The following is a 12,818-nucleotide window of genomic DNA, read 5'->3' on the forward strand; positions in this document are numbered from 1 at the left end:
AATCTTAGGCTGAGATAATTATTTACAAGAAGCCTGAGCAAGAAATAGGAATTCACTTCACTTAGATAAAGACATATACTCAGAACCCAAACCAAACCAGTCCAACTTTCTCACTGACACATGGGGCTCATGGCACCAGGCTCAAGGTACTGTCACTGACTCAAATCACCATGCAATTCTACACATATGAATAAGGTCTGAGTCAGGAGTCAGCTCCTCTTTTAGTCTCCCCAAAATCACCCCACTAAGAAATGTCCATAGGGATGGAAGGCAGATCTAAAGCACAGGCAGGCAGAAGGAAAGTTAGGAAAAAGTATGAAAAGTGAAAAGGAGATGAAAAAAGACAAAAGATTCAATTATTTAAAACTATGCTTTTAGGATTATACCCTTAGGCCTAGAAGAAACCTCAGGGAAATTCTAGTAATCTGACAAATAGGACTAAGAAAAGTGAGATCTACCTACAGTCACACTGAATTAATATTGGGATTGGCCCCAGGTCTCCTGACTCTCACTCCAGTGCTCTTTCGACATGATTACATAACTACTGCTCAGTTATTTTATCATATTCTGTCCAAGACAGGTTTAGCTGAGCAGCTGGTGACAGAAGCACTCTCACTGTGGTCCTTAGATAGATCAATGCTATAATCAGCAAATACTCACTTGAAGTCCTACAGGGCTTCTTTTTAGAAACTAGATAACCATTCACTTCTGTGTTTTATTACTCTGTATTTTTGCTGCCATTTTCCTAACTGGGTACCATTAGTATTTCCAATAATTGTGTCAATTACAAACATTCAGAGTACTTATAGTATCTTTGGTCTCCATTTTCCATGGGAGAAGGCCAATCTGTAAAAAGTTAGAGTTATTATTAGGATAATTCTAAAGAAGTTTAGTTTTATTATTCTCAAGAAAATATAAAAACTTGTGCTGAACAATGAGATGCAATTTTAAAAATATATACTGTAAAAAGGCCAAAACTAAATTTATGAAAATAGACTCCATTCATCCATCTAAATTGTTATAAATTCTAGAATCAGAATTAGACTTTGTTGGAACTAGAGAGTACCCTATAAAAGAGAAAAATCACCAAAATATTGGAGGGGTAAGGATATTAGATAAATGATCCAAATGTTTTATCTGGCAGATAAGAAAATATAAATTCTTGTGGCTCCCTATTACCTCTGGGATCAAACATAAATCTCTATTTGGCTTTTAAAGCCCTTTACAACCTGGCCTCTTCTATCTTTCCAGTCTTCCCCACATTCTACAATTCAGGGGCACCAGCTTCCTAGCCCTTCCTTGCATGAGAATATTTTCATTGATCACCCATGATGGACAGAATAGCCTGTCTCCTCATCTCTTCTCTTCTGGCTTTCTTCAAGTTACAACTAAAGTTTTAACTAATTCAAGAGGACTTTCCCAGTCCTTCACCTTAGTACTTTCTCTCTGGGAAAATTTATACTTCACTATCTGTTTGCGCCCAGGGATTTACATGTTGTTCCCCTATTAGACTGTGAACTCCTGGTAAGAAGGGACTGTGTTTTAGGGGGTGGGGAAGGGCTCTTTCTTTGTATCTCAGTACCGTACTTGATGTGTAAAAGGCACTTATAAATACTTATTGACTGACAGGCCCAGAGGCTAGTGGGTAAGGGCTGACTAGGTCAAGGCCGCACATCGAATTCCCAATTCATGCTCTTTCCATTAAGTCTGTGACTAGCTCAGGCTATCAATATTAATCTCTCCAAATGGAGCTGCCTGGCATGTCCCATTACTGCTCAGTGCCAGGACACAGAACCATAAGTCCTACTCCTGTTCATTTTCAGTAGAATGTAAGTTCCTTGAGGACATGGCCTGTTTTCCCTTTTTTGTCTTCTTGTTCCCAGTGCCTAACACAGAGCCTAGAACATGCCTGACTGCACTGGAAGGCTTAACCTCCCTGGATCTTACTCATCTTTGGAGCTCTGTTTATTTTATTTCATTTTCCCCCTCTTATTTCATACTTTTAAATGTTTTAAAGCTTATACATTTTTTATGGAATACTTAATATTCTCCATTAGAAAAGTGTTATGGAAACCCCATAGGTAAATATCAAAGTGCACAAATGAATATTAAATCTCAGAATAACAAAGAAATCCTAAACATCTTTTTGGCTTGGTCGGGATTACTATACCTACCTTTCCAGGAATGTCCTTATGTTCCCATTGTATGTGTGTGGACTTAGAAAAATGCCCTATTATGTTTTATTTACTCTGTCTAGCATAATCGCTGAAGAGCCTTATCATCTGATTATAGTCATTTACCCCTTGAAGAGGTATATTCACAAAGAAGGAATTAAACTGGGCCAAAGAACATTCCTTGAAACCTCAGGCTATGTTTTGTATTCCCACTTTCATGAGTCATTCTGCACCTTGAAGAGCCTCTGCCTTTTCCTTCTGCCTTCTTCCAAGCTTAGGCCATCTGCCTGGATTTTTTTTTTTTGGGATCCCCCACTAATAAATGACACTTTAACATCTATCTCCCCCTTTTTCCTTTCTAGGCTATACACAAGAGTGGGGATGGGTGGGTGGGACTGGGGAAAGCAACAATTAAGAATTGGAAACAGCTTTGCATCTAAGATTCTCTGAGCAAAAAAACAAAAAAGAGCTTCCATACATTCAAATATATGCGAAAATACTCTCTGATAGACAGTGAATTGGCAGATGATTATAGAGAGAACAGTATAGACAGAAGAATATCCAATATGCCCATGCCCCTTTAAAGAGAGATTATTCCTTAAAAAAGCCAAAGGGTGCATGTGTCCTACTAATAAACCCAATAATATTTCAACAGGCTCCAGGCAAAGCTTGAACAAGGCTGTTAGTAAATCATTTGAAGCTGGGCTGTCTAGGTTGATGCAATATGACATCTTTCTTTCTCCTCGGCATTTAATATTAAACTCTCCTTTAGGAGAGTGCTAGACAAGCTTTAATAAAAATAATTGTTGTCTAGATTAAATTTCCTGGTTTATTACTCAACCATGGTCTTACAATCTGGATTTTAGATCAGCTCTTGCAAAATCCAAATATTTCATTTTCAATCCTAGGATCTCCCTTGCTAGGGGGAAAGTTCATCTAAAAATTCACTCTACTATAAGACAATGAAACTTCCTCCATCTCACCCCCAAACATAGTTATCTAGTATTTCCTTAAGGTACTCTGTGAATTAAACACAAAAGGAAAAACAGTCATACTATAACACTCTAGGTCAAAGCAAAAACACAAAGCACCAACATTTAAAGGCCAGTTGCATCACCACTGACAATTACAATCTAACTCTGATAGTCATTTGAGTTTGTTTCTTTTTAAGGTTTATTTTATTTTTGTCCTGATTCATTAAGCTTTTTAAAAAATTGTTATAATTTCAAGTCAATATGAAGATATTATATTAATTAATTGCTGACCAGAGATGTGATCTTCAGAATATCTCTAATATAATATCCAGTTTTAATTTCCTCTGGATAAATCACCACAGATTTAAAAAAAAAAATTATCGCCAATTGGCCAACTTTTGGGGAATAAGCCACTCCACGTTGGGCTAGGGAGGTCCTTGAAGAGCAGATAAAGTCTGTTACTAGAACCTGGCTGAATGGCCTTTCCAGTGCTACTAGAATTTTACTTTGCTGGCATACCTTTTGTGAATCCACTAACTGTCCCCTTTACATCTTAATTCTTATTCTCTTAAGACCTATTTTCTGCTAGTAAAGTTCAAGGCCTTAGAAGATACATGTTCTTCCCTGAGTATATAATCCATATCTTTCCTCCTCCCCTCTCCCCAGAATGTCCTACTACCTTTTGAGCTATTCAGATAATTTTAGTTATTGGGAAAAACAGCTGTTGAGAGATAAAACACACTCACTTACCAGGAACAGACTCCAAGGAGCACTTCACCCAACCCAACAATTGAAAGGGCTCCAGAATGTTGTACATGGAAGCATGGAGTACTGCCCAAGGACCACTGGAGCTGCCAGTTCCATTTTATCTTAAGATGGTATCTGAGGCCCCTTGGAATGTTTCCTTAACGCTCTTTGGACCCACGGCCACCACCCAACCCCAAGAAAACAGAGAACCCAATACATAAAGGTGAATAGATTGTCTTAATCCCCCCCAACAATGGGATCAGGGTTCACTGCAATAGAAGGCAACCCCAATTGTTCTTAATGTCACACTGACCTTCTGCCTCTGAGACCTGGGAACCACAGCACTGGTGGACATAAATTGTACTGCTTGGTGATCCAGATCCAAGGGAGGAGGGTAGCCCTCTGGTAGAAAATTGTCTGTGGCCTCCTGGAAGAGAGGAAACCTGGATTCCTACAGGGCTTGAAATGGCCATTTTAGGCTGGAGGGAGGGGTCGACAACATCAGCAGCTGTTTCAATACATCTGCTGGATTCTCCCTGTTGAGGTTACCAGCAATTGAGGACATCTTTGGCGAAGGTTCAAAGACTTTGCATTTTTAAAAGCACACACCCTAAAGCCAAGAGATGATCTAGAAATCATAAACTCCATGGTGGTACATACGCACGCCAGGAAACGTGGGAAACTTTGGGGAGGGAAGGCGGTTGCACCGGAGGGATGTGAACATGAGGCAAATTCCACAAAGAGCTGCTTAAATGTTCGAAGGATTACAGAGCTAGAAAAGGAGAATGACTTTGGGCCAACTGACCTTGCTTTTGGTAAAAATTAAACACATTGGCCATCTGGACGGTTATAGTACTGCAACTCAGAAGGCCTCTCCTGAAATAATGAAATACTATGGAATAGGTGCAATAGAAGGAACATTTCCAGGGAATGCAATTTTAAAACAGCAGAAGCCCCTATCAATCCCAGCAGGTAAAGGCGAGCAAGACTAACCCAAGAGAAGATGCGGAGAAGCCCCATTTAGCTACTTACTTTGTTCACAGGTTTCTCAAGGGTTTTCACAGGCACATCGGCTGGTTTTCCTTTCTTTGATGGTGTTCTCTTGATTTTGGGCGAGTGAAATTTGTCCATCAGCTTCATGGTGAAGGAGGATAGATGAGAGCGCTGGGAATCTGAAAATAATCCCAGGTAGAAGCATTATGAGCAAGGATGGGAATGGACCGGATCAAGCTTGCTGCTTGAGGCAGTGAGCGATCTACCCAACAGAGACAGACTCTCTGGCTTTTCTGACACATCCAATTTCTTGGACAGAGAAAGGATCTACTGAGGAATAGCTAACAAATCTTAGTACCAGCAATCTCCTTGTCAGCTGGTTGCTTTGGGTTGTAGAGTTAGGAGAGAAGACAAAGAGTTTTGAGAAAAAGTTTCTAATAGATTAGATCTTTTTAATTTTACAGGCTTCCAATGAACTCAAGAAGGAAGAATATGGTAAAGTAGTTCAAAGAACGTTGGAGATGAACAAGGTCCTTAGAGGCTGTGTAGTCCAATCTCCTTGTTTTTACAGGGAAAAAAATTGAGACCTAGAGTGGAGAATAAGCATTCTCCAAGGTCACATGGCTAGGTAAGTAGTAGAATACCAAACCCATCTCTAGGTTTCTTGGCTATCAGTTCAGTCCTTGATTTTCCCAATTCAGAAATAAAAGAAGTTTCCTATTTAGGATGTCAGATGAGACAAGGTAATGGTTGAAATTGAGTGAAAATCTGTGAATGGAGGTAAAGGGAGGCCATTCTAAAAGATAGCAGAAAGGAATTCTGTAACTTAGATTAGGAAAAAAAATTATAAAATTTGAAAAAAAAAAAACAAGTCAAATTATACAATAGAACTGGGCAACAGACACAAAGTTCAAGTCCTTCTCATTAAATTATTCTTTAGTCAGAAAGAGACTTTAATCAGAAAGAAATAAGAGAAAGCTCATGTCTTTGCCTTGATATAAGTGAGAAAGTTTACTGGTAAGTCCCCAGTCACCTCATCATCAGACTTGGGAAAGAAATTACACCTTCTCTTCTACTGGCTGGAGTCCAACCTCAATTGCCATGGAGGTCTAAAGCTGGGACAGTCAAGATTTAGGATTCTGCTTGTACCTTAAGGTTGAGACAGGACTTGGGTCATATCAACATGAAAATATACAACTACTGAATTAGACTGAAATATCTTCCTAGGAGTCTTCCCTTTGCCAGAATTTAAGGATCACTGGATTAAGGCCATTATGTGAAAGTGATATCCACCATAAATCTCCTCTCCCACAGAATTTAATATCCTTTAACAAGCTTCATCACTAGACATAATCAAATCTGAAGATTTTTAAAAATGTTTTTAAATTTTAAAATGGAAATTAGTCCAGAATTAACTGGTACAGAGTTAGACTTTGATAATGAGGGTTTGCAAGCTGTCAGTCAATAAACATTTATTAAAGACCTACTATGTGCCAAGCACAATACTGAGGACAAAAAGAAAGACAAAAGACAATTCCTGCCCTCCAGAGCTCATAATCTAATAGGAAAGATATTATGCAAATAACTATTAACAAAGGGGAGCTACTAGAATTAACAGAGGAAAGATACCAGAATAAAAAAGGAAACAGACAAGGAAAGGCTTGTGATAGAAGGCAAGACTTAAACCAGGAAGATCAAGAAGAGGAGATGGAGTAAGAGCCAGAAGACAAGGGTCACTGGATCAAAAACTGAAAAGGGAGGAGGGATTGTGTAAGATATAAAGGGGAGGGGGAAGAGAAAAAATGGGGGAGACAAGCTATAAGGGCTTTAAATGTCAAATAGAGAATTTTATATTTGGTTTTGTAGGAGTATTTTTGTTAATAGGTTTTTGCTGACCCTCATTCCACTCCAACAATTTTTTAGTTGTCATAAAATCATTTCTTACAGCACAATAGTATTTCTTTACGTTCATATACCACAACTTGTTCAGCCATTCCCCAGTTGATGTGCATCCCCTCAGTTTCCAATTCTTTGCCACCACAAAAAAAGCTGCTATATTTTAATGCATATACACCCTTTTTTTCCCCCTAGTCTTGACATCAAAGCCTTGTTAGAGCAAGTTTTAAGTCAGAATGTCTGCTACTGTAAGTCACATTCAAGAAATTAATCCATTACTTTACCTGCCTTTTCCTGAACAGGGCAGGGTTATGTGTCAGGTTTGGTGTTGGTCAATTATGTCTAATTTCTCTGTAATTTTGTGTGTTTTTTTTTTTTGTTTGTTTGTTTGTTTTGTGTTTTTTGGCAAAAATGCTGGAATGGCTTGCCATTTTCTTCTCCAGCTCATTTTATAGATCAGGAAACTGAGGCAAACAGGGTTAAGTGATTTGCCCAGGGTCACACAGCTAGGACATATCTGAGACTGTATTTTTCTTGCTCTTCATCCTCCCCTCCTAGCATTAGCTAATGCTAGCTAATGTAGAAACATTTTGTATATCCATGTATAATGAATTTAGTATTTCTTGCCTTCTCAATGGGTAGGGAAAGAAAGAATTTGGAACTGAAAATAAAAATAAAATTAAAAGCCCTTTAATAATCTGGCTCCATTCTGTTCTGTTTCTAGCTCTGTTCATCTTTCTAGAATGATTTCACATCATTCTTCCCTTCCATATTCTATTCTAGCCAAGTTGTATCACTTGCTACTCCTTTACTTTGCCATGTCATTTTCTCCAGACTTTTGCATGGGTTTCTGTCATGTTCTCTCCTCATTTTCTTTAGGAGGCTGTGCCAGTGCAAAGAGCACTGACTGACTCTTGAGTCAGAGGTCTTGGACAAATCAGAATCTTTTTGTAAATCTCATCTGCAAATTAAATGGATTGAAACAGATGACTTTAAATTCCCTTCTTGCTCAACATCTAGAATGTTCTGATGTACACAGGGAAAGCATCTTCTTGGAAAACAGCCTTAATTGCAGCATTATGCTGTTAAATCAAGTATATATTTTTTAAATAAACAACAAAAAATAAGCACAATGGGATCTTATACGCTCTCCATCTTCCAGTCAATTCTGTGATGATAAAGATAATATAGACCATCATCTGCAAAAGCCTGCCTGTTCCCTACATATAGCTTCACTAATGATGGTGACAGTTATTCTCATTTAAAAAAAAATTACATAAGTGGGAAAGTAGGTATGTAGGTCAGTTTTGTGGTAATACAGGGTGTTATCAAAGAAAATGTAATTGGAAAAGAAGATGGGCTAGTCATGTGATGAGAATCACCTGGCTAAATGATGGTTTATCTATGTGGTCTATTGGCATATTTTTGCCCTAGAAAAGGAAGAATCACTCCCTACTCCCCAAGCATACAGAGTGGGCCAACCTGTGGCTAACATTAGAACCAGACTCACAGGACCTGGCAATCCTGAGATTTTGTGATGTGCATTGCTGGAGGGAATATCTACTTTTATGTACATGCAAATCCATCTAAGTATTTGAGTATATTTGAGTGCCAGTACATACCAGGTAGGGACAACAGGGAAATCTAAGCAGCTTTAGAGCAGAAGAGTGACATGGTCAAGCATATGCTCTAGGAAAGACTATTTTGGTCTTAAAATTGTTTTTGTTTTATTTTTAATTCACAGGACAAAATGAACATTTCCACAACACAGTACAATAAAAAAAAAAATAATTGCACATGAAACTGCAAATCTACTACATACAACTTGCTATACTCTCCAAATATAGAACAAAAGTTTTATGTAAATTTCTTTTTTTTTTCTTTTTCCTTATTACCTTGTCCTAGAGATGGTTATCATTAGACGAATGGTAACTATATATGTGTGTATATACATATACATATATATATATATATATATATATATATAATTATTCTATACATACTTCTATTTATCAGTTTTCTCCAGATGCAGGGAGCATCTTTTTAAATGTTTTTATTTTTTAATTTGAGTATTTACAGTAACCACTCCCACCCTGAATGAACTGAGGAAGGTTGTCCAGAAAGTTGAGTGCTTAACAAAATAGCAAAAATGCATTTGCTTCCTCTAGTGCATCAAGGAACACCTCCCCTCCCAATGAATGAACCATTTTCTCCTCTGAAACCATGAGCTGCCTGGCCCTAACCAGAATGAATCATCTGTAAACACAGCAGCTATCAAGTAAAGAATGGGTTATTCTGTGGGACTTTTCTAATTTGGGATGGAGGAATCTATGGGCTGGCCCTGTCTCAGATCAATGAACTAGGAACTACAATAAACAGGCATTTCCTAAGTGCTCCTATGTTTCAAGAGCTGTGCCAAGTGATAGAAACACCAAGGAAAAAAAAACCACCCCAACAAACCCCATTTCCTGTCTTTATGGATTTTACATTCTAATGAAGGTCACTGACCTGAATGAAAATTGTTTTTCAGGCTAGTTTTAGTGCCTGAGATCTAATGCACTTAGAAACATTTATTCTTTAGGAGGAACCAAAAAGAAGAAATGCTAGCTTTTTGCAAATTCAGGAAGACTATTTTGGCAACCCAGGGGAGTATGGATTCCCTGTGAAAGTAAAGCAACTGTGAGAAGCTATTAAAATTATGCATATCAGTGACAAATTTTTCTTTTTATTTTTCTCCAATGGGAAGGAGGTGTAAGAAATAAAACAGATTTTTTTGTTCATTGAAAAAATCTTTTTTGAAGGAAGTAGCAATCAAGATTTGCATCTACTTCAAATCCATCACTCTTTCTATGGAGCCACTCTGTAATAAGCAAACAGATGCTAGAAGTTGTTATGGATACTTAGTCAATAAACTGGCAACTGATTCAATGTAGGAGATGAGGGGCAGGAAAGAAAGATGGAAAAATCCCAGGTTATGACCTGAGTGAATAGAAAGTCTGAAGGAAAGATAACCATAGTGGGGAAAATAATACATTCTGAATCTGAGATGTTCCTATTTAGATAGGACCATCAGGAAAAGATCTCCAGCTGGAATTAGTAATATAGGAATGAGTTCAATGGAAAGGTTATGATTTGGATTTAATTATGGAATGGATTTGAGTTACCTACAGTGATATGATCATGAACTAGTGAGACTGGATGAAATCATAAAAATGAGAATGTTCATAGAGGGAGAAAATGGAAGATGACCCAATAAAGGAAAATGAGATGAATTCACAGTCAAGTGAACTAAGAGAGCTAAGAATATAACAAATTCCAACTTAAGATAAGATGTGCAGTTTTCACAATAGAAATTCAGCAAGGAAACTTTTTTTGAGCAATACTGGTAAAATTCTGATCAAAGTAGGCAGATGCTTTCAAGTACATAAACTTCTATTATTCAGGTGACCTGAACTACCTTCACAAATAGCAAGTTGTATTGGGTGAGGAGAGACTGTATTTGCCTAAGTAAAAAAAAAAAAAAAAAAAAAAAAAAAAAAAAAAAAGCATGTGCTGTAGCTACCCTGGGATGCTACATTTGTGAAGCTGGGGACTTGAGATGTTAATGATGAATTATGTGCCTTAACAAAAGAAGTATATGGAAAGATTACTATACAATGGGGGGAATTTGTTTTGAGAAGAAACTCTTAATTTTTTCTAACTCAAGAACAAATTCCAAACTTATATGGCTAATAATGATCAGAAACCAAATGACTCTTAAGTGGGCTAGAGTCTACTCAAACACAACCAGTTTAACTCACAGCGATGTGTATAGGCAATTCCATACTAATGGAAGAAAAAAGTCCCACTTGGCTATGAAAACAATAGTAGTCTCCAGGGACCTTTGGAGTCTATAAAGTGAATTATTGGCCTTTTCCCAATATCATTGAAAAAGTCAAATACCCTTAATTCAATTGTATTCAACCTATAGTGAGCAAAACATCATTTAAGCAAAAGACAAGATTGAAAGAATATCTGTTCTTGTCCTTAGGGAATTTGAGATTCTAATAGGGAAATACAATACATAAACCTGTATAGATAACCACATATCAGTCAAGGACTTGGGACTTCATCTTCAGGCTCTATTACTTGGAGTTAGGTGACTTGTCCATAGTCATATAACTGGAAAGATAATTGAGACCCATGAGACCTAATAAGAAGCAGAATTTCATAGGTTTCAGAAGTATAGAACCTTGGAGAGCATCTGCCTATAGCAGCATTGACTGAGATCTAGAAAGGCCAAGTCCCTCATTTTACCACATGAAAAAGCTAAGTGTCTCACTCCTGTGTGATCACACAGGAAGAAAGAGGAAGAAAATGAAATTTTTTTTGGACATGCCCAATACAGGAATTTTTTTTTTCTTTTTGCTTGACTACACATTTATTAAAGGGTTTTGGTTTTTTCCACTGGGAAGAAAGTGAGAAAGAAAAGATTTTTGTTTGTTGAAAAAAAAGTTTATAAGGTAAAGGAAGAGATAAGATTTGAACCTAGGTCCTCTAAATCCAAATTCATTGCATTTTCTACAATTTTACTCTGCAATAAGAAAGTAATGGAAAACAGAAATAGCTTACTCAAGGTCACATAGATTTTAAGTTATAGATTCAAGATCAGATGAAGTAAAAAAAGGAGCTAGCCATACTGATCTCAGATCAAGCAAAAGCAAAAATTGATCTAATTAAAAGATATAAGGAAGGAAACTATATCTTGCTAATGGGTAGCATAGATAATGAAGCAATATCAATATTAAACATATATACACCAAATGGTGTAACATCTAGATTCCTAAAGGAGAAGTTAAGAGAGCTGCAAGAAGAAATAGACAGCAAAACTATAATAATGGGAGATCTCAAACTTGCACTCTCAGAATTAGATAAATCAAACCACAAAAAAAAAATAAGAAAGAAGTTAAAGAAGTAAATAGAATATTAGAAAAATTGGGTATGATAGATCTTTAGAGAAAATTGAATGGAGACAGAAAGGAGTACACTTTGTTCTTGGCAGTTCATGGAACCTATACAAAAACTGACCATATATTAGGATATAAAGGCCTCAAAATAAAATGCAGAAAGGCAGAAATAGTAAATGCATTTTTTCAAATCACGATGCAATAAAAATTACATTCAATAAAAGGCCAGAGGAAAATAGAACAAACAGTAATTGGAAATTAAATAATCTCATACTAAAGAATGAATGGGTGAAACAGCAAATCATAAACACAATCAATAATTTCGTCCAAGAGAATGACAATAATGAGACAACATACTAAAATTTGTGGGACACAGCCAAAGTGGTAATAAGGGGAAATTTTATCTCTCTAGAGGCTTACTTGCATAAAATAGAGAAAGAGACGATCAATGAATTCGGCTTGCAATTATAGATTCAAGATCTGAATGTAGGGGTTTTGATTCAATCTCCCTCTGGGACTCTCATAAATTTATCGTGTGATATAGGGATAATAATGCCTGAAGGCCTACTGAGAGGGTTAGAGCACTTGGTAAACCTGAAGGCCTGATGGAAATGTCAGCTACTTCTGCAGAGGTCACTGTTAACCTTTGAGAAGAGGGCTTCATTAGAGTAGTGGGTGTGAAAGCTAGAGTGGAAGGGGCTAAAGAGTGAATGGGTGATGAGGAACTAGAGGCATGGAATATATACACATATCTAGTTCCAGAGATTTAACAGTGAAGGCAGGGAAAGGGATTGCCAAGGGTGGGATGAGGCCGTGGGATGAGGCCAGCTCAACCAGGCTTTAGACAGATTGTTAAATTTTCAATGTGAGCATTTTCCCCTAAGAAAATTGGCAAAGAGTACCTATCAAAGCTTGATTTATTGTTTTGTTGATTGTCTAGACTTAAGAAAGTGGTGAAGAAAATGTTAATAATGCAAATTAAACACAAAAAGTGTGCCATGTTTTGAAATAATCTATTGTTACACATTTACTAGCATACTCCTAAAAGGGGCAGTAATTGGACAGAGTAGACCAGTTAAGGGAAGGCT

General features: G+C 37.1%; 1 protein-coding gene across 1 annotated transcript in view; it reads right to left on the minus strand.

The window, feature by feature from the left end:
- Positions 1-12,818, minus strand: part of RAPGEF1 (Rap guanine nucleotide exchange factor 1) — a 158,505-nt gene that overhangs the window by 93,186 nt on the left and 52,501 nt on the right. The window contains exons 2-3 of the mRNA XM_074293935.1: positions 4,928-5,067; positions 4,209-4,322 (exon numbers count right to left, since the gene is read on the minus strand). Coding sequence (XP_074150036.1) covers positions 4,209-4,322; positions 4,928-5,067 — 254 coding nt within the window. The remainder of the gene's footprint in view (positions 1-4,208; positions 4,323-4,927; positions 5,068-12,818) is intronic.

This window comes from Sminthopsis crassicaudata, chromosome 2 (genome assembly GCF_048593235.1).
Source record: "Sminthopsis crassicaudata isolate SCR6 chromosome 2, ASM4859323v1, whole genome shotgun sequence".
In the NCBI taxonomy this organism is placed as follows: Eukaryota; Metazoa; Chordata; class Mammalia; order Dasyuromorphia; family Dasyuridae; genus Sminthopsis; species Sminthopsis crassicaudata.